Below are 25,042 nucleotides of genomic sequence, written 5' to 3' on the forward strand. Positions count from 1 at the left end.
ACCCTCAAGCTCGCCACCCGGAAACACCACCAATTGATCCGCACCGCCAAGAAAACTGCATTCAAGAACCGACTGGACAACAACGCACACAACTGCAAGGAACTCTTCAACATCGTGAAAGAGCTCTCCAACCCCAACGCCGGAAACAACGACATCACCCCATCGCAAGACCTCTGCAACTCCCTCGCCTCCTACTTCCACAACAAGATCGCGGACATACACAACAGCTTCAGCACTCAACCGACGCACGCCACGACCGCTGCAACGCCACCCACCACCACCCTCCGCGCCTGGACCCCGGTCAACACCGAAGACACCGTCCACATGATGAACTCCGTCCACTCCGGATCTCCGACCGACCCCTGCCCTCACCACGTCTTCAACAAAGCCGACGCTGTCATCGCACCCCACCTGCGGGACATCATCGACACCTCATTCGACACCGCCACCTTCCCCGAGAGCTGGAAGCACGCCGAACTCAGCGCTCTACTCAAGAAACCTACAGCAGACCCCACCGAACTCAAGAATTACCGCCCCATCTCTCTACTCCCGTTTCCAGCCAAAGTCATCGAAAAGACCGTCAACAAACAGCTGGCCGCCTTCCTCGAGACTAACGGATCCCTCGACCCATCGCAGTCCGGATTCCGTGCCAACCACAGCACCGAGACCGCCCTCATCGCCGCCACTGACGACATCCGAGCCCTGATGGACAACAGAGAAACAGCGGCCCTCATCCTCCTAGACCTCTCCGCGGCTTTCGACACGGTCTGCCACCGCACCCTAGTGCAGCGCCTCAGCAACGTCGGAATCCAGGAGAAGGCACTGGAATGGATCGTCTCCTTCCTCGACGGAAGAACACAAAGAGTCCGCCTACCACCGTACAAGTCAGAGGCCACCGAAGTCATCTGCGGCGGCCCTCAAGGATCCTCGCTGAGCCCTACTCTCTTCAACGTCTACATGAGCCCCCTCGCGGCCATCGCACGCCAACACAACCTCAACATAATCTCCTACGCCGACGACACCCAGCTGATCCTCTCCCTGACCAACGACCCCGCCGCCGCCAGAGCCAACCTGCACGAAGGGATGAAAGAGGTAGCCGAGTGGATGACGACGAGCCGCCTGAAACTGAACTCAGATAAGACGGAGGTCCTCATCCTGGGCTCCTCGCCCTCCGCCTGGGACGACTCCTGGTGGCCCCCCGCCCTGGGCACCGCACCCAAACCGACGGACCACGCACGCAACCTGGGTTTCATCCTGGACTCCTCCCTCTCCATGACCAGGCAAGTCAACGCCGTCTCCTCGTCGTGCTTCAACATCCTGCGCATGCTTCGGAAGATCTTCTGGTGGATCCCCACAGAGACCAGGAAGACCGTCACCCAGGCCCTCGTCACCAGCCGACTGGACTACGGCAACGCACTCTACGCCGGAACCACCGCCAAGATCCAGAAGAGACTCCAGCGCATCCAGAACGCCTCAGCCAGACTCATCCTCGACATCCCACGACACAGCCACATCTCCGGACACCTAAGAGACCTGCACTGGCTCCCGGTCAACAAGAGAATCACCTTCCGCCTCCTTACCCACGCACACAAAGCTCTCCACGATCAAGGCCCGAGCTACCTCAACAACCGCATCAACTTCTATGCTCCCAAACGCCACCTCTGATCTGCCAGCCACGCCCTCGCCGCCGTCCCACGCATCCGCAGAGCCACTACAGGAGGAAGGTCCTTCTCCTACCTGGCCGCCAAGACCTGGAACTCCCTCCCGGCCGACCTGCGCCTGACCCAAGACCACCTCTCCTTCAGGAAGAAGCTCAAGACCTGGCTGTTCGAGCAGTAGCGGCACCCCCCCCCCCCCCCCCCCCAGCGCCTTGAGACCCTACGGGTAGGTAGTGCGCTCTATAAATGTCATTGATTGATTATCAGTGTTTCCTGGAATTACTGGCGTTCTCCTTCTCTACAATCAAATAGAATATTTTAGAAGAGGAAAGTTGGAGATTTAAAAAATAGAACAGAGAGAATGTATTTCTTCTATTGACTTCTATTAAGGGCGAGGCCTCAGTCAGGGCTATGGTCATGCGTGGGACTTGTAAGTGTGCTGCTGCAACTTAGGTGGGATATCAGAAATGCACATATATATTTTGTTCTCACCTGTCAGCAGCACATAGAAAGCTCTACAGCAAGCAGAGAAAGCGTGACAAAAACATTGTGCACTGGCCTGCAGGAGCAGGTTAATGGCAGTTCATATGCTGAATCACTCTAGACCAGTCCTGGTCGGCAGACGCCTGTCGAGGAATCAGGTTCTTGCATGTAGGAATCGGGAGACGGGAGAGAAGCCTTGAAATCGGTAGTCTCTTGCCTGAACCAGGAGGGTTCGCATGTATGCTGAGCCTAAATAAGCGTTACTCGTCAGTTAAACGAAAAAGGAACCTTACAAGAAACGCAAATTGTCGGAATGCATAGAGCCCTCAACCCCCAGCGCCTTGATGTCAACTTTCAGGGGCCCCTCATAGGCCGTTGCAGACTGCAAGTGAGAGACATTCAAGCACAAGAGACAGCCTTGGTTGGGGACCCTTAAGTGAGTTTTACAGGGGAAGGGGTTGCAATGAGTTTACATTATGCTGCTGATTTAGGCACCACTGGTGTTGTAATGTAACGCACAGTACATAAATAAGCAAAATCACTTCAAGCCAGTATTTTTAGTCCTAATCGGTGCATACTTCATACATCATGTACAAATAGAAAGCACTTTTAAATGTGTTCTAGAGCTACATTAATGATTAATAATTAAGATAAACGAAGGCCTAAAAGCTGTGTTACAAATGAATGCGTACAATTTTGTTTCATGTCCTATTCAGTATCATTCAAAAAATTGAAACCCAGCTATGTCATGCGAAATAACTCTCCACTGAAAAAAACATGTGAAAAAAAAGGTTTTCTTGTAAAAACCCTCACCCACCAGGTTTGCCCCTTGGTAGCATGCTTCATCATCGGGTCAATCCCATTCTGCTGCAGATCGGGGCATGATGCGGCCTACGGACTACGTGGGAGCCCTTTTTGATTTTACACAATGACAAAGAAGATGTTAAAAAAGGAGTGGGGGTTACTTTGTTCTTGTCCACATCTTGTTGGTTAGCGCATGCTGACTGCACTTCCTCTTCGTGTGTTCGTCCCTTTGGTGGAGTGTGGACCAAGTACAGAGTAATGTTCTTCCACTGCTCGCACTCAGATGGAGATACTTTTTAGTTGGTCGGCTGTTTTGTGAAAGAGCGCACTGCCTTGTTGTGCGAATTCTGGGCTGGCTGTTGGTTTGTGGCCATTTTCTCTTGGGATTAACCTTTCTAGTATAAATCACTGCAAGAGAGCTCTTATGGAACACCTTCACACACACAGATGGGGGCACTGTGTATTGGTTGGCTCTGCACAGTCACGATGCACCATAAGGATGTTTTGTAAACCAGGTAGCAGACAGTACTGCCCACGGTAACACGTCCAGTCGCTGTTTGCGCCTCCAAGCACCGGTTATTGGTATTCTAGAAGTAATCTAAACATTACAGCATTTCGCAGGTATAAGGAGCACTGCATGCCGGCCTGTGCTGGAGTGACGAATAAGCTTCCAGAGTTAAAAAAAATAAAGAATTAAAACTATTACACAGTCACTGCTGCAAACAGAAGCAACACAACCATGTTCACACAAAGCGGGAGTTGATATGGTCCTTGACTAGCTATTCGTTATTATTGGCATTCTTTGATATGGTCTGTTATACAGAAACTGTGCAATCCTGAGTACACTAAACAACAAATGAAATGAGCCTGATGTACTCAATGAAAATGTAGTTATAATAAAGCGTGCATTCTTTAGGATTCTATACTACAAGTCCACTTTGATTGCCATCAACCACACATTGGACTAAAGGAAATGTTTCTGCATCAAACCTTGTGTTCCACATACTATAATGTACTTTAAACATATTTAAAATGTTTGAGGGACCTGTCGATCATCGCGCCGATAGGTTTGTCTGGTTCAGTTTGGCAGTTCCATCCTATTTGACATGAAATAGTCCACACATATAAACACTCATGTGTGGCCACTTGCACAGACACACAAAAGTGCTGCCACTTTTATTCTTCCCTCCTACAAACACATGCACACACATTTGTATTAAATTCTTCTAAAAATGTAATAGGCACACGCGTTGTCCAGGGCACCTGTGCCAGGCAATGCATCGCTACTTGATGCAAGACAGATCAGACTGCAGCAACAATCAACTTTCCTGTGTGAAATAAAAGTTGCTGAAACGTAGACCGGGTGCCGCAGCCAGTGGCTTTGAGTTGCGTAGCGAATGTGGTATACTAGGGTGGGAATGTTGTGAATAGCCCTATGATTTCACAGAGCCAACTCTTCTAAAGTAGCCCGAACTTGCCTTTGCATTAAATCCTAGCCATACATGAAACCAGTGGGCAAACAATGGGCAGGCAGGGTATCACAAGATGCAACGAAAGCATTTTAGGAGGCTTATCTGTGGACATTTCTCATCACGTAGACATTTGTAGAGATTGGTGTACCTCAAGTACAAATGTCCTGCAAGACCCCACTGTATTGCATTTGATCCCTGCCATGACTCTTAGCGTCACACTAACATGGCATTAATTGTGCAAGCATGGTCAACGACGTCATCAGTGCATCACTGTTTGTAAATAAGGGACTGTACAATTTGTATACTATTCTCAAAACGCAGCACAATAGATTTGAACAGTGAGTTGTGCTTCCTGACATTTAGTACATCTGGGCCATACTCTCTGCTCTCATGCACTCCACTCAAAATGCCACTTTCCTTCGGTTGCAGATCAGAAAAAGAAGTGGTTTATGTTGTGGCATGTGGAATGAAGATGCAGCGATCTTTAAATATCTTTCATCAAAGGGCATTTCAATAGGATTTGTAGAGGTTCTTCAAAGATGACAGAAAACGTTTCAAGTAAGCAAAACCACAAAAATGATGTACTCCTGTGTTGTCAACATAATTAAGGTATGTGCATAGCCACAGAGGAAAATAGGAAAACATGCCCCATTTGAGGCTATAAAAGTCTCAGACCATGAGAAGACATTCTTAAGACTTTTTGGGAACTAGGAGAAACTTGTCTCGTGAAGAGTCTGACAGTGCAGAAAAAACATCCGCTAACTCCTCTACTAAAACAAACAGCCAGTAAAGATCAGATGTGATGCAAAATGTAAATAAAATGCACGATTTGCATGCTTGGAGGACAAACTGAGATAAGCGTGGCAAAGCAGTCCCACTTGTTAATGGCAGAAAAAACCCCAATAACCTTAATAGGGGTAAATGGAGACAATAACAAGTATTGGTAAGGCCATTAGGTCTTGCCTATGCAAACGTTAGTGGCTTTGCCTGTGTCTTACAGCCATGTTGTACAGCATCATGGCAAAAAGTAAAGTTAGAAAAAAGTGCTGGCTGAGCATAGCGCTTTACTTTTAGCCATGCTGCGCAGTCACGCTGCACTACAACATGGCTACAGCAAACCCATTAGCTTTCACATAGGCGAGACCTATTGGCCTGCCAAAGCTTGTTACAAAAACCATGACAAATCCAGCATTCTAGAAGCCAAGAGAAGCCAAAAGGATGCACGCCAATGTCACACCTATTGGCAAAGTGTGTTTTTTTTCTTGTTGTTTAGCTTGCGTTAATAGTTGTTTAAGGCAGTGCTTGAAATGGAAAAATAGAAACGCAGGTACTCTATACAAGAGTAACTGCGTGTTTCTGAGAAGTGCCGGTACTTTCCAATTAAAAGTATTGCATTTCTTTTGAGAAGTGCCGGTACACTCTCTATCAAAATAAAAAAAAAGTGCTGGTACTCCGTACCGGACAGTACCGGCCCATTTAAAGCACTGTTTAAGGCATACCATAGATTTAGTATGTCGTATGCTTTTTTTCCCTATTCCAGTCTCCTGTTTCGTCTTGGTTGCCCGGTGAGGTAAACAGCTTTTCAAAAGTACCTAAAAGCAGGCAAATATGTGTGCGCTGTTCTTGTTCTTTACATATTCGTCCATCAGAGTTTGTAAGACAACGTTTTTGTCTGTTGTTCGCTACTTGGGTGGGAAGTCTATCTGGTCCCTATGTAGAATATTCCTTTCCATTATGAGGTATTCTCCTGCTAGTGATGATTCAAGCATGGTCAGATATTTGTTTGGAGTAAGAGCAAGCACATCTCTAAAGGCAGAAGGAATGGGCCAGGCCACGTGTTTGGAAAGTTCCAAGTTTATACTATGGTGTTGAAATGATTATTCAGTTTGTCTTTTGCGGTCATTTTGAAAACATGCGTCTAGTTAGTAATTTGTATTTAGTGGCGCCGCGGAGAATATTCTTTACATCAATAAAAGATAGATTCATATTAGAGTCTGATTTAAAATTGTATTAATTCCTTGACTGCACAGGTGCCTGCGTGCTCCTATGCCTCGTATATTTGTACAAACACTCGAGGGACCTTATCCTTAACCGCTGTGGCACGTGCACATCACATTTATGAATACATCAGTAGAGTGTACAGCAGCCCTTTTATGCCTTTTTAATACATAGAAGCCTGCAATTACTTTATAAAAGCCAGTCTCTAATTTCCTTATTGCAGTCGAGTTTGTGATGTATCTAGAGGCCTGTAATAAATAAATGATGGACCCGATCAACTGTAATAACTTTTTCAGTGGAGTTCTGACATCATAATTAGGGCTCCCTGTTTTCCGTTTTTACTGATTTTTACAGATAAATACAGACAGAAAACTATGTATATTCCTGTGCGTATTCATTTTCAAATACAGAAAAATATGGAAAATAGGCCTGCTTGGGTGATTTTTTTTTCCTCTACTGTCAATCATGAGTGCCAGGTCAGTAGTGTACCGATTGAGAAGTAGGAGAGATTAAAAAAAAAAAAGACTAGATTTCTTAATTAAGCTTAACTAAGGGCAGTTCTACAGTTATTTATGCTATTCTACAAGGCAAGTGTTTTCAGACCACGCTATTGCACTGTATACCGATGAAACCATTAGGACATTGAAATGCGAGTATACATTTACAATTTAAATAAATGTGGAAAAATACTTATTGCTGCTTCATTTGTACAGTGAACACAAAATAAAAATGGATACATATAGAACAAATTAGCAAAAAATAAATGTGGATAAATACAGACGGAAATGTTGAAAAAATAAATACCATAAAACCGGGAGACCTAATCATAATGTATCCTGCCAGCAGCCAAGGTGAAAAGCAGTTAACAGCTTCATTTAAGTAACTAAGAGGAGAAATGGCTTTCCGTTCCTCTGATTTTCTTTTTCTAAAATAAAGAGTGATCAGCAAAAATTAGATTTTTGTGGCAACATGTTTATTTTTTCCACCTAGGTAACTACAGGAACAGCATAGTATATATTGCTATACGTTCTGAGCCACAGCCGATTTTCTTAATCTTAAACTGATTCTACCTTTCTTTTTGCAACACACTTGTAACTACTTTTTATTGTATGTATTTTGCACTACAGAGTATACTTTTGTTCTTCATGGGTGTAAACATAATAGCTCTTTCAGATGCCAGAGCCAGTAACAAGGGTGAAGGGCGGGTCATGGAGTATGATAACAGCTGCAGTTTAAACAAGGAAACCAGGAACTCGTGTATACTTCCTCTGCTAGGTTTTTGTGAATAGAAAAAGTGATCAGCAGAAATGAGATATTTATAGCAATATGTTTATTTTTTCACACTATAGGTTATTATCGGAAAGCTACAATCTTTGGATGTTTTATGTCACTTGAGCCACACCACTTTTTAACTTGAGTTGCCTTAAACTGATTCTAATAAATAAATACAAATATGAACTGCTTTTGTTGCATTTAATTGCAATCTAAAGATTCTGCTTTTATTCTTCTCGTCTTCAATGAACATGAAAACGCAAGTATGGCGTAACCATGTATTTTAAAGAATAAACTATAATCTGCTGTACATTATAAGGCTATTACAAGTCACCTTGGAGATTTATGACCCCCATAAAGAATTTTTGTTCTTTTGGTCTCGTTCCTCTAGATGGTGATGGAACTGTTGGTGACTTGCAATACCCTTATACTGTACGTCAGAGGGTACTTTATCTGATATATTACACGTTAATGGGGTAGTCAGTTGGGTAAGAAAGACGTTGGCCATGCTTCTTCACTCATTTGTGTGGATGATATGCACACCTTGGTTTTTCCCCTGGCTTATCAAGAAAACCCCAAGAGGAAAAGAGAGGGAGGGGGAGGCGGGGGGGGGGGGTGAAGGGGTTATTCGTATTTTACTGTTGTAAGCTTTGTCTATATGTACAGAAATTAGGGGAAATGGTCTGTTATTGCTTTTTGACAAAACTTTAGAGCGGGCTGCCCTGAGTTGAACTGAAATAGTGAAAAGGCAGAATAGAATGTTTTGCCATTCTAAAAAGAAACCACGACCTGGTCTTTGCACTGTCTGACGCGTGTTCTCTTTTCTTATAATCTCGTGTTCTCCCCCTTGCAGGATCTGTTCCCATTCGCTGAAACAATGTGCAGCTGCACAGAAGAGTCCAGGTCGCTCAGTGCATGCTCTGCGGGTCCTGAATGGGGATCTGGACCTGCTATCTGGCAGGGTGAGGGAGTTTGTGGTGAGCAGTGCCAAGCTTTGCCAACCAGACAGCATCCACATATGTGATGGCACGCCAGAAGAGGAGCGCAGTGTGCTTGCACTGCTGCAGAAGGATGGCATGATCAAGAGACTGAGCAAATATGAGAACTGGTAAGAGCAGGCAGCGGGGTGGCAGGGCGTGGGTGGGCGTTTTTGTTACCTGGCACTTATATAGTGCACACTGAGCAGTTATTATTTATTTTATGTCTTTATGGGATTGAATTGCATTTGGTAGTCCAAGGACTACTTCCAAGGCATTTTAACAATTGCAAGGAGGTACTAGAAGGGAAGTGCTTTAAGGTTAGCTACTTGGCTGACCCAAGAATTGAGACACTGAAAGATTCAGGAAATGCTCACTGTGAGACCCTCCACTGCAACACCATCAACTGCACAGGCACTGTGAGAATGTACTTTTTTTCATCCTGGACACTGTTAAAAAAAAAAAAAAAAACTTCTTTCTCCTCCAGGGTACTTGAAGATCATTTTATTTTGATGTGGAACTTATTCTAGAGTCCCATGCTGTGCATCATTTCACCATCTAAACCTGGCATCCCGAAACATTCGCTATTTATTTATTTTATTTGTTTTTGAGTGTTGAACAGGCGACACAGTAGCCTTCTTTTAGAATTTTTATCACTGTTGGGTTTTGACACATCGCTGAGAACTCTAGGTAGACGGCCACCAAAAATCAGGGGAAAGAAAAGTGGCTAGGTTTAAACCGGTTCTTCAAATTAAGAATTGGCGGCAAAGCACAGAGACGTTGAGAAAAAGTACACAGATGCTGAAAACAATCGCTGAAAAACAAAGGAAAAAGGTTCTTCAAAGCCTTTAAGAAAATGCTCCCTTTCGTTTTTGCCTGAAGTGACAACATAAACTAGCACGTCTTCCAAAAGATCAGAAACCTGAAGGCCATAAGACTGGTGAGAAATGTAATTCTAAAACCTTGAAGATGCAGGAGATACCATCTTTAAAGGCTGCAGGACTATTAGTTTAAGAAGATTTGCATGTCCCAGAAGAAGCAGATGCAGGAGGATCCATGGGGGAGCAGAAAGTGTCTGCAAGAGTCTGCATCAGTAGTATGAGAAAATCTCAGAAAAAGGAATTTCGACATCAGAAACAAAATGTGCACCTACAATTCCTTAAAGTGAAAGCCACAAGAGTTGTATTTGAAGAAAGGAAACAGCCTTAGATGCTGAAATATTTGTCAGTCGAACAACCTCAAAGACCAAGGAGCCGACTGGGCCGAAAACGAGACCTCAGAGCAGATAAACCTTGGCACTTGGCTTCAAGAGACTGAAAGAAAGGACAAGGACATCCCAAGGGAGAAAGATATACCAGAAGAAGAGGGGATCAATCGTCAACATCGAGGCGGCTTTGAGAAGAGAAACGAATGCCTGAAGTCGAAATGGCAGCGCTGCTACTGGAGAAGGCGATTGATCACAGATTATGTGCTTCAAAAATCCCCCACGCCAGGCACAGAGACAGTGGAAGAACTCCTAAAAGCAACCCCAAAACCTCTATGGGAGCTCTAGGATGGTGAGCATTCAATTGGTGAGGAAGAAAAATGTCCCCTTAAATGAGGACACACGCTGGGATGAAAAATTAATGGCAGGATGTAATAGCATATTCACCACAGGGGGAAGTAGATTCCTACCCATGAAGGCCGCCCCCCCAGTGTTGATGGAACAATTTTCAGAGTGGGGGTGCTGTCATCAATGTAATATCACTGAAGGGATTTTAATGCGTCACAGAAAGATCAAGTGTAGCAAATGAGCCACGCCCATTCAGCAGCAGGTAAGGGTGTGATTTGCAGCCTTGGGTGCATTTTGGAGCACACTGTCGCAAATCCATTATTAAAGCATGGGAGGTAGGACAATGCCATTTGGAGGCAGCATATATTCCATTGAAATGGCCACTAACTTTGCATAGATATACTGATAAAACTATACAGAGCACACATGATAGATAACGTGTCGGTTTTCAGCGAGTATTTATCATTTGTGCATCACTGAGTAACATGTCTTGATTTGTTTCGATCATATGAAAACCCTTTGTTTCCATCACACTTCAGAATTACAAAAAACCGTGCTTCATTTGTGCTCTTGTAACTGGTGATATATTCTGAAATATTGTACAGTTCATTGACCGGTATTTAAATTGTGTTGTGTGTTAGATAAAAATAGGCACCCAGCCTTTCCTTTCTCATTCACTGTATTCCAGGTAAGTCTATCACATAGTTCATAGATCACTTTACAAAATCCTACAAAGTTGCAGTCAGAGAAAGAAACGTAAACACCAATCTCCATATCACTGAGTTCCAGTTTGGTTATACTGGAGTTGTTGCAGCGCTCCTTGCATGCTTACTTCCAGCACCCAGCCACCACCCCCAGATGAGCGCTGCCTGTACCCTACTCTTAGGAAGAGAAAACCGGTCTTTACGGAGTACAGCTAGCGGAAGAACAGACCGTTAGGTTTCCTACAAGAGTCGCTACACCCAAAACGGAGATGAAACCAACCAATTCCTTCAAAGCATAATTCACGATGGTAAGGAAGCTATCAGTGAACCAGCCTCATTAAAGGCGGTAACTTTGAGAGGGGAAGGAATATATGGCCTTACCTCAAGACGTGTGGATACATTAGAACCAATATATCTGTGGATTTCTTAATGGAGACAACAGCCCATAAGAGAGCCAATGTGCTCACCTTCACAACCCACCACCAGACAAACACAGCAGAAGGCTGTATGTAGTTAGGAGAACACAGACAGGGCAGCACAACTAAACAGAGAACAGTGAGCTCCACTAATCAGCTCAGCAGATGCTTTCATCAACAATGGAGAGTGAGACCTCATGCTGTATCCACCAGAAAACTATAAAAATAGGTTAAAATGTGCCACTCAAGAGGGAAAGACCCGATCAAATACATTCGCGAAATCATCCTTAGACATAGCAGACATTGCCAATAGATAATTGTGTATTGGAACAGTAGTGACAAAACACACAGTACTCATGATTCCAACCTTCAAACCAAAGGTAATGGCCTAATTGGTCAATAGACCACATACAGGAGACTACCTGTTTGGTGGAGCAGTAGATGACTTGCTGGAGCAAACGAAGGTCACTGACTAAGCAAGAACGATGGGAGCCGCTCGATACAAGGCGTCCTTCAGAAGGGTTGCACAGTACAATAGACAGGGAAGTCTCTGTTTTTCAACCTTAACAGTTCCAGATATGCCAAGGGTCAGGAGAACAACTGGAAAATGCATGCACTCTCATGAAGAGCTCTAGGCCAAAGAAAAAACTGTTCCCTAAAAGTGAAGAGTGGAAAGACACAAGTAAATTGGCAATGCTCCAGGGGTTGGACAGACACAAAATGGACTAGGCAAGCCATCGAATACGAAGTAGACAAATAAGAGTGACAGTAAAGCCAACCAATGTTAAACAGTGGGTCGGTTTCAAGCCTCTCTGTTCTTGGGAAGCATACAATCTGTCTTTAGCAGCCAGACAGCTGTATGTTCTGGTAGGCCGACCTAGAAATTGCTGTCGCCTAAAGGTGAAAAATAAATAAATTAAAATTACCCATCACAGAAATGAATGAAAAAAGAATGAAATAAAAGTAGAAATATAAACAATATGTCACCATCCCTTGCGCTGAAGTGGAATGCTTTTTGGGTGGATGATCATGCGTAAAAATGACATCGACTGAGTGAAGAAAGCCAATAACAGGAGTGAGCTGATAACCGCCCTATGCTCCATGTTGTGGTGGATAGAACCAAAATGCAAATACTAATTGAACATACCAGTGGATGAAGAGGATTGACCAAAGCCCCTGTGTAAAAATTGACTCTTGGTTCTGGCTCAAACGTACAAAAACGCACAAATCTGCTAGCTATGGTATACAATGCCCACAAAGAACGCTATATCTCAGGTTGTCCACTATACACAAAACATCCATTTTGTAATGTGCACTAGTAAAAAGGTAATCCGGCTAGAAAAAACATGGCATCTACTCCTGTGCACCAATTCCCCTGCTGTTCTGGGCACAGTGAAAAGGCCTCCTGCCCGGGTCACTGTGATGAGGCCCCTTTCTCTCCCCTGTGTGAATATATCCTACTGCTGAGCACTGTGAGAAAGACTTCTCCCAGATACTGTGAGAAAGAATTACAGGCACTTTAAAAGGCATCCCTCATCTTCCTTAGCATTGTATGGGCCACTCCAGGGCTCCATGGCACTTTTGAGATGATCTTATTCTCTTTTAGGCACTATGAAGATCACTCATCTCTCCATGGGCCCTATGAGAAGGTCCGCGTCCTTCAGGATACTGTGGGAATGCGTACTCTTCATACCGGGGCACTGTGAAAAGTTCCCTTTCTCCCAGATACCATGAAAAGGCTCCTTTTTATTCTCACGGGCACCGTGAGAAGGCCCACTTAATAGCCTGGAAATTCACCAGTTACCGTTTACTGAGCTAACTATAAATTGCGCCCTGCTTATGACCTCACATATTACGTCGCTGATGATTTGTCAAATTACATCACTGGTGACAGCAGGGATAAGACCATAGTCACATAAAGTTAATATAAATTAGGGACCTGTTAAGCAACTGAGAAGATCAGGAGGCTGAGTAGACACACGGATATTGGATGCTCTATTTATGCAGATATCTCTTTTTACCGACATTTAGCCCTTTAAAAATACATCGTGGATTAAATTACTATGGCGCAGACCTCTTCTCGCATTTTTAACTCTCAGGTTCCATGCCTGCATTAACAGTTCAATGCTGATTTACTTCAGACTGCTCTTTATGAAAGGCTGTAAATCCAGCAGCTCATATTCCAACAGAATGGTGTTCAGGCGTACCTCTCTTTTGCCTTGAATGCAAATTGCTAGCACTCTAGTTGTTCATTAGACCACTGTAGTGATGCTGCAGTTGATTACTTGGGAGTTAACCAGTGGCGGTTTCTAAACCAGGGCGTCGGGGCTCCGCCCCTTTACTTTAATCCCCCAGGGTCGGCCATTGTCAAAGTTAAAATACACACTTTATTTATTTATGCATTTTTATAAAGCGCGGACTTTACCCGAAGGCGTCAGAGCGCTGTACAATAGAACCAGTTACGTAACATGAGAGAAATGTTACAAAATAGAATGTACAAAAATAGCAGGACACAGAATCAAACACAGCAGGCAAGAGGAACACAATATCAAACACCGCAAGCAAGGAATGTACAAAAAAGAAATAAAAAGAACAAATTTGCAATGACTAACTTTACATCCGTTTTTTGGGGGGGGTTTTAACGAAAAAATTGTACAAACGCAAATTTCTTGAGTCCGATTCGGAGGAGACTTTTGTTGCTGTGATTAGATTCTGGCACTGTGTTGTCACTGTCAAGTTACACCGATGCATTCCCTTAATCTGCTGTCTGTGGGTGGGCCCAGAGTCTATAGTTTTTGCCGGGCTGTGGAGCTCACAGCCCTGAGGCTTGTGAGGTCATCAGCTCGGCAAAGAAAGTGCCTAAAGGACCAGTCTCCACCCCCTGATAACATGGGGGTAAAAATAGCCCCGACGTTTTAGACTAAAGCCCTGTAACACTGGGGCTACACGTCCGTCAAGGAGTGGAGAGGATGGTCACCCCACCCTTTTCCAACTCGTCATTGGGGGTGGGTCTCACCCTGTGATGAGTTGGGAAAGGGTGGGGTAGAGGCTGCAGGGAGGCGGCTTGCTCAAAAATCGAGTGTGCGCAGCAGTTTGTCATCACTCACCGCGCAGACTCGAGTTGTATGCTTCCCGTGCGGCTGTGAACAGCAGGATTATGCAGACCAGGCCAGGCTCCAGGAATTTTTATTTGGGTGGGACAAGGGTGTATTCGGGTTTGCCACTGCAGGCCTGATTTGTCTCTTATATGTCTAGCCAGGCCTGCTTACAAGCCCTCCTTTATCTCTTCTTAGTCTTACAAGGCCTAGTAAAACGTACTCTTTTCCAAATCTTTCTCAATGTTATCACTCTCAAAAACAGTTTTTTTCCCATTTAATGTCCCTTTGATGAGAAGAGGAGGTTTCTGAGGTGGAAGTATCAGGCAAGTGACACTTCTCGGGCCCCCTCTGTGCGAGCCTTCAGGGAGAAACCCTCTTCATTACTACCTCCACCTGACCCCAGACTCTGCAGCGCACTCCCTTACAGGCTCCCTCTGTGCGAGCCTTCAGGGAGAATCCCTCTTCATTACTACCTCCACCTGACCCCGGACTCTGCACGCACTCCCTTGCGGGCTCCCTCTGTGCGAGCCTTCAGGGAGAATCCCTCTTCATTACTACCTCCACCTGACCCCGGACTCTGCACGCACTCCCTTACAGGCTCCCTCTGTGCGAGCCTTCAGGGAGAAACCCTCTTCATTACAACCTCCACCTGACCCCAGACTCTGCAGCGCACTCCCTTACAGGCTCCCTCTGTGCAAGCCTTCAGGGAGAATCCCTCTTCATTACTACCTCCACCTGACCCCGGACTCTGCACGCACTCCCTTGCAGGCTCCCTCTGTGCGAGCCTTCAGGGAGACTCCCTCTTCATTACTACCTCCACCTGACCCGGACTCTGCAACGCACTCCCTTACAGGCTTGATTATCCACTACTCCTCTCCAGTGCACCTTATCTCACAGCTGTCCTTGGGCCCCAGCCCATATCAGCCACCATCCGGTTCCAATTTCATTCTTCCTGGGGAAAAACACTAGTAAAATCACCTTCAAACTCGAAACTTTGAATATAGCAGTAAATGTAATTAACATGTACTTTAAAGTATGTTCCACAATAGCCCTAATGACCGACTGTTAATTAATTAACCAAAAACAGAAAGGCCATGACAGGGCCGGCTTTAGTGCTGATGCGAAAAAAAAATTTGGCGCCGCACCAATAACCTCTTTCTCGGTAGATACCTTTACTACCACCTTCCAACAGTGCCCCTCATCCCTCCATGGCCCCCCCTATTGACCTCCTCCTCGGATTCCCTCACTGCGACCCTCCAACAGTGCCCCTCATCTCTCTGTAGCCCCTCCCCCTCATGACCTCCTCCTCAGACTCCCTCACTACCACCCTCTACCGGTGCCTCTCATCTCTCCTTAGCCCCTCCCCCACCCTCCCCATGACCTCCTCCTCGGATTCCCTCACTACCACCCTCCACCAGTGCCCCTCATCTCTCCGTTGCCCCTTTCTCATATGCATTTCATTTGTTGTGTAGCGCTACTCATATCAGTGTAGGGTGTCACAGTACTTTACATCACGCACACGTTCTACAGAGAAAATAAGTAATTCTACTGGGAATGTCACATAAGGCAATGAGGATTACAAGTGTAGGAATCGCGTCATCCATGCTGGTGGGCAATACATTTTACGAGGATTTGGTCTGGAGAAGAACAAACTCAGGATTTAAAGAGTCCTCCAGTGGTTGGGGGTTGACCTTACTGATAAAAATGTATAACTGCCCAAACTCTTTTTAGCAGCATTAGAATAATGAAAGACGGTGGACGTTCTAACTATATCACAACACAAAAAAGCCAAAGTTTGTATGCAGCTCTTTGATGACAGTTCATAGGTCACTTTCCTATGTTAGGATTGCAACTTCTGAACTGCGAGTAACACAGGGATCTCTGTGAGAAAGGCACTAACCCACTGAGCTATCCACATAAAATTCAGTTTATCTGCATTTAAAAACTACAAACAGACAAATGATTGCTCTCCAGCAGGATCATAAATCACCATTTATCTAAACATTTGTTATTGTTGTACATGGGTGGCAGATTCACTGTGAAGGCCAAGGCTCATGTTTGGTGGGCCAGGCTCATGTTTGGGTGCCCACCCTCTAGAATCGGGCCTGATGCAGACACCAAGGTTTTAGCTCCAGCTTCAGTGTCTCTATGTTACTGGGCCTGCACTGGTAGCCAGGAGCTGAGGAGCAGAAAAGGTGGTGCGCACAGCCAGGACGGGTTCCCCAGCGGTCTACAGCGCCGGGACGCCCCGTTGCTGGGGCAGCTGTGCGCTTTACAAGTCTACAACATTTACATTTACATTTAGGTCCGTGTCAGCCTCGCCTAGAGGCTTGAGCTTCCCCGACAATTGAAGGCCCGATGGTTCCCTAGTGCACCCCCAACTTTGCTCGTGGGCCATGGCACAAAGAGGGGTAAGCTTAAAAAAAAAAAAAAAGCTTAGCGAGTATTTTCTTAATTTGAACAGCACGCAAGTTGCTCTTTTTGGGTTAATGTCAACTTGAATGAATCCAGTTTTCCGTTTTGTGCTACGAACAATAAAAAATACCCAATCTCTCATCCAGGTCTATCTAAACAGGGCCTCAAATCTTTGGAAAAAAGGTGTTAAGGTTACAATAATTAATCGTACTCTTTTTGTTGGCACTGGGTGGATGAAAGGTTGAGTCAGCCATGCTGCATTTGAAGAATCTCACAGGCCTGACGTAAGAGCATTAACCTACTGAGCTAGCACGCCACCTCTCTAGGTCACGGAAAAACACTGCACCCTTTCAGAGGCAATGGCCTTTCAAGAAACAACCCTGTTTGCACATTGAGCAGAGCATGCACGAACCTGTCAGAAAACACCCCAAATCAATTCACCTCCCTGCACCTCTGAAAACGAGTGAAGGATTATGTAAAGCAAAGTTGGAATAGGGGCAAAGGATCTTAACTCACTCTATGTGGAGCGCTTTATACTACACAACTGGGAACGGATTGGTCCAAGCACTGGTGCGCTAGATTCACTGTAATTCAGTACAGCAATAGTACAAATCATGTTGCTCTGAATGTGTTACTCTAGAGTCTTTATTGAGCGAATTACTTGCTAGACGAACTCTCCCAGTATTTGTTTTCAGCTGTAATGAAATGAGCTCATGGACTGCGAGGTGCAAACCCTCTGCCCTCTCCGTAAAAGACGAGGCAGTGGAGGTGGGAGGTGAGGGGGGCCTCTGCCTCGCACCGAGATGACACTGGCTGCAAATCAGCTCCTATTCAAGAGCAGTTGTTGGGCAATGCGGCAGGGCATTGTATGCGGTAAAGGTGTTCACGCGAGCCATATGCTTAATGACACACAATACGGCGGCTCTGTTGTCTACCGCGCCCGCTGGACTCATGAGTGTCCGTTTATGGCTATGAGGAAAACTACCCGCATCATCTCCTGTGCTACAGAAAATTCATGTGGCTTCTGCTCTGAGGGTGCGCGGTCTATCCTCGCCCGGCTGCCCCCACAAATAGACTCCGCCAGACACCGAGATCATGCAGAGCCCAGGGATACCAGCAGACCCTGCAGCTCCCAGATGACCCTCATTTTATTTTTGATGCTCGGACTCTGTTAAATTTGATTCTAACTTTAAGTCTAATAATGATCAATTCGTCCCTGCAAGTACGACTCGCCTAATATTAATCCAGTGCAGTGCTCTATGATTTCATTGCCAATCGCTGTATCAGTATGCCAGAGAAATTAAATGTATGATGTAGGCTCCTCCACATAGGGGCACACTGTTTATGAGGTCTGCGCCAGTCTGCAGCCCCGCCACAGCATCTCTCAATAAATGAATGTGTTGCAGGACATAAGATGCACATGCTTTACATCACACACCACACAGTTTCTATAAATGCGATTTAAGAGAAGCAGCCAAGTGTTTTCGGTGTTCCTGCTGGCAAGGAAACAGAACTATTAATTCTCTACATGTACCAATATTATACCATATTGCATTCAAGTTTTCTTAATCACTTAATGCATTTTAACCTTTATTTTTCTGTGTGGCTTACAGTTTTAAATCGCACAAAATGAACTCCGCAATGCAAATTTAAGAAATATGGTGCCCCATAATTGATCGGTTAGCCACATACTTTGCTGGCTATGCAGATGAAACAGTGAGAAATGCAATTAATTGAAAAGATTTGCATTGGAAATGGCGCCCGGCCTCCCAAAAAATGCTGACCCCCCTAAAGTGAACCCCAAAGCTGCCTCCCCCTCATCCCTTCCCCTCCACTCCCGTGTGGAGTCCAGCCACACCACTCTCAAACTTCACCAGCCGCCACTGGAGTTAACTGACACACTGCTGCTGGTGTTGGAAGTGCATGTTTCACTCTGCATGTCAGAATGTTTTACTAAAATGGACGAGGAAGATATTTAAGACCACACAGAAATTGTGATCTAATTTTAGCTGTCTAGAGCACTGACCATAATTACTATAACAAAAAGAAACTTTTTTTTTAATTTACTGCTGTATTCTCTAGTTTTGATTCCATCAAGATGGAGCTCAGGTGTGCCACACTTTTATCCTGAATACAGAATGTTAGCACTCTAGTTGCTCATTTAAACTTTGTGGTAAAGCTGCAGTTGACCACAACAGAGTTTACTGACAGACTGGAGTTGAAATAGCATGCTCCAGTCTGCGCGTCCGAATATTTTACTGAAATAGATACGGAACCTTTGAGAACTCCTAGAAAATCTGTCCTTTCCTCATTTTAGCTTTCTAGCACTGTAGCCATCATTTCTATGACAAAAAGAACACCCCATCATTTTGTTAATTTTTAAAGGAAATTCTTTCGGTTTTCCAGCTTGAATTCCTTGAAGATGGCTTAAAGTGTGCTATGGTTTTGTCATACATAGAAATGTTACTGCTCTAGTTGTTCAATAGAACCCCTTGGAAAGATTCGCAGAACGCAGGGGAAAGAACTGACAGGCGGCTGCTGAAAGTATATGTTTTACTCCGAACATCAAACTTTGTACTCAGATGGCTACGGAAGATAGTGTGAATATAGAAAAAGTGTTGCCTCCTGGAGTACCTTCCATAATCTCTATGAGAAAATCATAAGAGAAAACACTTTTTTTTCAAACATGGTTCATCAAATCTCAGCAGAAGGTCAGCGTTTTTCTCATGATAAAATCACTGTAGAAAACACCACAAATCTTAAAATGAGTATGGTACACTCAACAGATTTATATTCGAACTAAAAGCTGTTATCGCCCTTTATATGTGCTCCTTTTTATGACCCTCAAAACCTGGCATTTACTACAATGCATTTCAAAAGGGAACATGCCCACATCATCCATAATGACTGTCCATGTTGTGGCCAGCCAGTCATGGGGAAGGGGCCTCTTTGGAGAGTCCCTCCCCCACATGCCTATTGGTGTCAGGTTGAACTCACCCTGCCTGCCTCTTATATGTTTTTTCATTTGTTTTCAGGATGCAGGGACCATGTTCCAGAGTCCTGTAATGGCTGCCATAGCTTATTGCTCAGGTTGTGGCCAGCCAGTCATAGGGAAGGGGCCTCTTTGGAGAGTCCCTCCCCCACATGCCTATTGGTGTCCGGTTGAACTCACCCTGCCTGCCTCTTATATGTTTTTTCATTTGTTTTCAGGATGCAGGGACCATGTTCCAGAGTCCTGTAATGGCTGCCATAGCTTATTGCTCAGCTTGTGGCCAGCCAGTCATAGGGAAGGGGCCTCTTTGGAGAGTCCCTCCCCCACATGCCTATTGGTGTCAGGTTGAACTCACCCTGCCTGCCTCTTATATGTTTTTTCATTTGTTTTCAGGATGCAGGGACCATGTTCCAGAGTCCTGTATTGGCTGCCATAGCTTATTGCTCAGGTTGTGGCCAGCCAATCAGGATTGACTAGTCCTCTTTAAGGTGGCCATTCAGAGCCTATCTGGACACCTACCCTTGTAACACATAAGTAAACTGCTCTTCTGGTAGCCGACACACCACGTCCACTGTTCTTCATTTCTATTGGGGTTAAAGTCATTATTTGGGGAGTATCTTTTATATTAATCATGCCGGCATTGTTGCTCTTCTTGTAGCTGGCTGACCAGGACGGATCCTAAGGATGTGGCACGAGTGGAATCAAAGACTGTGATTGTGACCGAAAATCAGCGGGACACTGTGCCCATTCCTGTTGGTGGTGCCAAGGGTCAGCTGGGCAACTGGATGTCTCCTGAGGACTTTGAGCGGGCAGCTGGTGCACGGTTCCCAGGGTGCATGAAGGGTAAGTTGGATGTGAGAGGAACCTACTTTTTTCCCCCTGCTTTCTGACAGCTGTCTATTTTTGGTTGCAAGTTTCCCTTCCCTCATTCTAAAAGTGCTCTTTCGATCCTTCCCCTATTAGAATGCCCTCTCCATCCCTTATTCTAACACTCTTTCTCTTACCCCTTGTCTTCATGCCTTTCTTTCTATCTCACGCCATTGGAAAATGGATGTTTGAATCCTTAATAACTTTCCCCTTTTGACTAATCTCTACCAAAGTTGGCAATGACAATAATTTAGAATACATCTAAGTGCGTGACAACTTTCATGCAGATTAGTCAAAAAATTCAGAAGTTTCAAAGGGGGGGGGGAAATCATTTTTCACTCGTGCTGTTGACTTAGCGCAGGGTCAGTTGGATCGCAAGGTGGAAGCACCATCGCAACCTGTGAGTTTCAGACCACATTTGTTTTATGGTAGAGCCACTTTTTGAAATATTAGTCAACCTTAACTTCCTTCTAACACCAATTTGTTTAGAGGATAATATATATATATTGAGTGGAAAACAGCCAAAGGTTAAGCTCAAGTTATAGTTAGCCTTGGTAATAAGACCTTAAAATGTGTTTTAAAAAACACCTCTGAAATTCATTGAAAAAATCACATTTAAAGTGCACTTATGATTCTAAAACCTAAACACAAATTACTGAAAATGGCCAGTTATGGTTAGGTGAACTAACTTACAAAATGATGCACTGGTAACCATAGCTTTACTTTTTTAACCTTTGGTTTTTCAGTGAATTTCAGTTTTTTTAAATGGTCTGAAACTGCTCCTTGCCCCCAATCTTCTATTTACAGCCAATCCCTGCTGCAGACGCCCTGCTCAGTGAGGGCTGGCAAATAGGGCTAAGGCCAAACCCTCAACCAAACCCACTATGGGAAGCCAATTCCTGCTTCACAGGGGGCCTTCGACAGTACCTCTGGGGGGGTGGGGGTAGCACTGGCCACAGACATGGCTTGGGATCATGGTCTGGCTGTTTGCTAGATCCTTCGCCAACCTACTGCAGGCTGCCAACCGCGGCCTTCAGCCTGTGCATCATTGTTGACCGCAGGGCCTAGTTCCAAACCTCGTGTGTGGCCACCTCCAGCTGCATCATTCATTTTTCTTTTTTTCATTTGAGGATTTTGCAAACCTTTGGACTCTGGGAGGCTCTAGAATTCACAAATCCAGCACATGATTTCTGAGTCTCACCATGTTTAAAAAAAAAAATATATATATATCCATGTTTTTGATGGGGTTCCTTTGGGGGCCCTCACGTGCTTTAGGGTAGCTTCACCCTGTTCCCGTATGTATTTTTTTTTCTTTTTTTGGTGCTCCGTGTTGGGTAATAGCAGCGACAACACAATAACAATAATAATAATTCTTCTTTGTATTCTTCTTCTCTCTCTTCTCTCTCTCTCTCTCTCTCTCTCTCTCTCTCTCTCTCTCTCTCTCTCTCTCTCTCTCTCTGTCTCTTCTCTCTCTCTTCTCCCCCCCCCCCCCCCGCCTTCCCCCCGCCCATGGATTTCTGAATGCGTGGAGGGTTCGTAAATTAATGATTGATCTCTCTCTCTCTCTCTCTCTCTCTCTCTCCCTCTTCTCTCTCTCTTCTCTCCCCCTTCTCTCCCCCCCCCCCCCCGCCCATGGATTTCTGAATGCGTGGAGGGTTCGTAAATTAATGATTGATCTCTCTCTCTCTCTCTCTCTCTCTCTCTCTCTCTTCTCTCTCTCTTCTCCCCCCCCCCCCCCGCCCGGGTTCGTAAATTAATGATTGATCTCTCTAAAATTTTACCTCTTCAAGTCTAGACTGGAACACTTTTTAAACTCTAATTTCTCAAACTACTGACCGGGTTTACACCACACTAAACTGATGCACTTACTCCCTTGAGTAAAGTTCCATTTGCATGGCAAGTTTGGTGTAATTCTGCTTATCCGTGTGTCCTGTACCTAGGGGAGTTAAAATTCGAAATATCAGTTTTAGTTTTGGCCCTCAATAAACAGATCTGCACCCAGCTTGTCATAAAGAACCAAAGTGGAATCCATTTAAGCCCAGATTTGTTGACTGATGTCAGATTCATTAAGAAAGCAAAACATGCCTTTAACCGGAAACCCTTACCTAATCCTAACTACAGGCACTAACCTCTATAATATATGGACACACCACTGAAGTACCCGAACTACATGTCCTCCAGGCACCCCAAGTCACCAAGGAGTATCGTGGTGACAGTGGGATTCCAGAGTCCCTTGCTGTAGTATCTCAGTAACGCGTATGATCTGCCATTTCACTCCTTCAATTCAGACCGTTTAAATCAAGAAAAGGATGCAAACTTTATGGGCGCCGCCATTGTATAGTTTTGAACACTCACTAATGGAGAACAACATACGAGGTCCACCCATTTTCTACCATGAAAAGCTGCAGCAGAAGGACAGCCACAGGGGTTTGTTGTTGTGGAGCTCCTTCTTCATGTTTACCTGACACATGTTCTCTGACCGACATACATCTCCCTTGTTTCAATGCTTCTCTAACCCACTCCCTTTGTGTATTTATTTATAAAAAAGGCGCATTTTCTGATCTTATCCATACCCAGCCATTTTACAGGCTTGGAGTGCCCCATAGATTATGCACACACACAATAAGAACCCGGAGTAGTTCCAGGTTTTAGGTGGAGTGCAGCTCCTTCATATGGAACACTCTCACACTACTCACCTCAAATGCCTTTTTTCCCAGCAGAGTTTGTAAGCATAAGAGTAGCATAGTGCCATCTACGCCGAGCTTGAAAACTGACGGTCTTTTGCCATTTTTGCAGGAAAGTCTTTAAGCATAGAATTAGTTGGTGCCATCCACGTTGAGCTGAAAAATGGCAAAAGCCTTTTACCACTCCACATACTGCCCATCATCTCACTTTGTTATTGAGGGAGGGCAGGAAAAGCCATGTGCCAGTGGTGCTTGTGGATCAAAAGTGATGCCTCTAGTAACCTATCATTAAATGCTGCATACTACATATGATATCATTTGCTTTTTCCAAGCGAATTATGAAATTAGAACAAATTCGTTGTAATAAGAACATCTGTGACCGTCGATCACAGGGAGATTATTTTCTCTCGAGTTTACCTCTGACTCCCTTATGTTTTCTTTCCATTTTTAATAACACCCTACTTTTTAATCTTTCTTTTTCTCACACCAGTGAAACGCTGTCTCCAATCTACCTGATTATAACCTTATCCCCATGTATGGTAATGCTCCTTGCATTGTATCATGTCTGCCCCATAGGTCGCACCATGTATGTGATTCCGTACAGCATGGGTCCTATTGGATCTCCCCTCTCTAAGATCGGAGTCCAGGTCACAGACTCGCCATACGTCGTTGCCAGTATGAAAATAATGACACGGATGGGGTCCCGTGTGCTGGACACTCTTGGGGATGAGGAGTTTGTGAAGTGCCTACACTCCGTGGGACGACCCCTGCCATTGCGAGGTAACTAAGTAGCTTCATAGCCATCTGAGATGGAGCTCCAGTCCGGAGAGCCAGAGGTCCACTAAGAAGTGGTAGCGTATCTCCCATCCGTCCAACGTAGCGTGTTCCTTGATATGTTGAGTTGGGTTTTTTCCTGATTATGGACAGAAGAAGCAGTGTGGCTTGTTGTGTAGTTTTGGGGAGAGCAGTGGATTATCAAGTAACTGGCTGTGTGAAGTGTTACACGACTGTGGGGGCTGTGGAGTATTGTGTCACTTGGATGGTATTTGAGTGTCTTGTTTAGTATTACAGGGTGTGAAGTGGCCGATGGGAGTGTTGTATTGAATGGTTGGTTGGGAATGGCTGGAGGGTGGAATAAGTTGTATCCCATAGCTGGGTGGAGACATTCGCTTGCGACTGGTATTGGAGTGTCTCCAGAGTGGGGGTTCAAGGGAACAAGTTTGAAGAGTTCCACCACTGACCAGCATCGCTGGGGAGGAATTTCTTTAGTGTGAACAAGCGCTAGTATGGGGGTTTGAGGGCATGACATGTGGGCATAAGCTTCGTTCTTTCAGCCTGGTCAGACTGTACTTTTGAAATTCATGTGTATGGGTCCCCTTGCCTCCCACAAAGCACCGCTTACCAATGGCTGGCCTTGTAATCCGGAGAGCACCCTGATTGCCCACGTGCCAGATCGGAGGGAGATCTTCTCCTTTGGCAGCGGTTACGGCGGCAACTCTCTGCTCGGCAAGAAATGCTTCGCACTGCGCATTGCATCGCGCATTGCCAAAGATGAGGGGTGGCTGGCTGAGCACATGTTGGTAAGTACAGCACAAAAATGTGAGAGGGGGAAAAGGGCCAGAGAAGGGAGGCATGGGAGATGGCCATAGG

The 25,042-nt window shown here is 45.0% G+C and overlaps 1 protein-coding gene across 3 annotated transcripts in view; it reads left to right on the forward strand.

The window, feature by feature from the left end:
* LOC146869503 (phosphoenolpyruvate carboxykinase [GTP], mitochondrial-like) overlaps nucleotides 1–25,042 on the forward strand; it is a 103,806-nt gene that overhangs the window by 65,757 nt on the left and 13,007 nt on the right. For all 3 annotated transcript variants that reach the window (XM_085601630.1, XM_085601460.1, XM_085601545.1), the window contains 4 exons: nucleotides 8,541–8,795; nucleotides 20,500–20,684; nucleotides 23,969–24,172; nucleotides 24,785–24,972. In XM_085601630.1, coding sequence (XP_085457756.1) covers nucleotides 8,764–8,795; nucleotides 20,500–20,684; nucleotides 23,969–24,172; nucleotides 24,785–24,972 — 609 coding nt within the window. In that variant the 5' untranslated portion in view covers nucleotides 8,541–8,763. The remainder of the gene's footprint in view (nucleotides 1–8,540; nucleotides 8,796–20,499; nucleotides 20,685–23,968; nucleotides 24,173–24,784; nucleotides 24,973–25,042) is intronic.

Source organism: Triturus cristatus, chromosome 1_1, assembly GCF_964204655.1.
Source record: "Triturus cristatus chromosome 1_1, aTriCri1.1, whole genome shotgun sequence".
In the NCBI taxonomy this organism is placed as follows: domain Eukaryota; kingdom Metazoa; phylum Chordata; class Amphibia; order Caudata; family Salamandridae; genus Triturus; species Triturus cristatus.